Consider the following 1,533-nt stretch of genomic DNA (forward strand, 5'->3'; position numbering starts at 1 on the left):
TTTAATTTTTGGAACTCAAAATACATTCTTATGTACCTGTCCATAAAATTCAGTCCACATATAGAACAGATTTATTGCTAATTGTCTAAATTACTGATCCTTTTGGAAGTCACTGATCCTTTAATTAAAGTATCCCCCTCCTTCTCCTTGCCATATACATACAACACCCAGAAAAATACACATGCATTACAAAGATAGTTCCATATACTGTTCTAGAGCACTCATAGGCCTCAAGTTAAGAACTTCTCCTTTAGGTTTCGGAATAGACTGCAACTAACTAGTCAAGAGGCAGCATGATATAATAGAAAAATGTACCACATACAAAGTCAGTTGATCTGTTCTAGCTCTTATTCTACCTTTGATAAATGTGGTGCTATTTGACACAGGTCATTTAACCTCTCATCTGTGCCTGTTTCTTCATCTGTAAAGTGAAGTTGCTGGATTAAGATTAAATGAATTAGCACTGCAAAATACTTAGAATAGTGCTGGGTATGTAGTATGCTTCCCAGCTTTTGTTCCCAGTCTTTGATTCTACTATCTTACAAAGGATTTCTGAATTTTGTAATGCTCTCTTTTTTCTAACGAATTATCTTTCCTTTAAGAAAATTACTTTCTTTTATATATATATATATTTTTTTTTTAATTTGAGTAACAATTTATTCTGTTATCCTGTAAGATAAGTAGTAAGCTAACAACTATAGTCTTTTCAGAGTTTGGATATAATATATCTATTGCAAATCCATTACTGTTCATGTAAGATACTTTTATAAAAACTGATTCTATTAATGTGTACGTCATCAGCAAACAGGTTGTTAAAAATGTGTAACTTTTATGTATTACCCATTAAGACAAACACCTGTTTTTTGTTTTTTTTTTAAACTCTAGGGAAGAAGACAAAAACATATTTGATTACTGCAGGGAAAACAACATTGACCATATAACCAAAGCCATCAAGTTGAAAAATGTGGATGTGAATATGAAAGATGAAGAGGTATGAAAAGTATGCCCTGCTAAATATATCCTTATGCTCTGTTGTTCTGCCTCAGTGCCTTTTTGTAATTAGTAAGCCAGTGAACTACAACTCAAAGTACAGTATGGTTAAGAGCATATCAGAATATCTAAATGAGATGTTATCCAGTTAAGATATTTCTGTGTCTATAGCCAACATATTTTTATCTATGTTTTAGAAGTTACTCCTTGAAACTTGCAGGAGTCAAATAATTTCCATTTGCTTATGATAAAGGGAGAGACTATTAGCATAATAAGTGAAATCTATAGGTAGTATCAAAATCTCACTTACAAATTGCTTTATACCTTAAACAGATATATTGTTCTTTGCTCAATAAATACATTTATAGAAAACTCTTCATCTGTAAAGTTAAGTTGCTGGATTAAAGATTAAATGAATTAGCACTGAAAAATGCTTAGAATAGTGTTGGGTACATAGTATGCTTCCCCAGCTTTTGTCCCCAGTCTTTGATTCTACTATCTTACAAAGGATTTCTGAATTTTGTAATGCTCTCTTTTTTCTAA

General features: G+C 31.4%; 1 protein-coding gene across 1 annotated transcript in view; it reads left to right on the forward strand.

The window, feature by feature from the left end:
- Positions 1 to 1,533, forward strand: part of ACBD6 (acyl-CoA binding domain containing 6) — a 198,367-nt gene that overhangs the window by 84,882 nt on the left and 111,952 nt on the right. Inside the window, exon 3 of the mRNA XM_012649666.1 lies at positions 886 to 991. Within this exon, the coding sequence (XP_012505120.1) occupies positions 886 to 991 (106 nt within the window). The remainder of the gene's footprint in view (positions 1 to 885; positions 992 to 1,533) is intronic.

Source organism: Propithecus coquereli, unplaced genomic scaffold (assembly GCF_000956105.1).
Source record: "Propithecus coquereli isolate 6110/MARCELLA unplaced genomic scaffold, Pcoq_1.0 Scaffold300, whole genome shotgun sequence".
Taxonomy (NCBI): domain Eukaryota; kingdom Metazoa; phylum Chordata; class Mammalia; order Primates; family Indriidae; genus Propithecus; species Propithecus coquereli.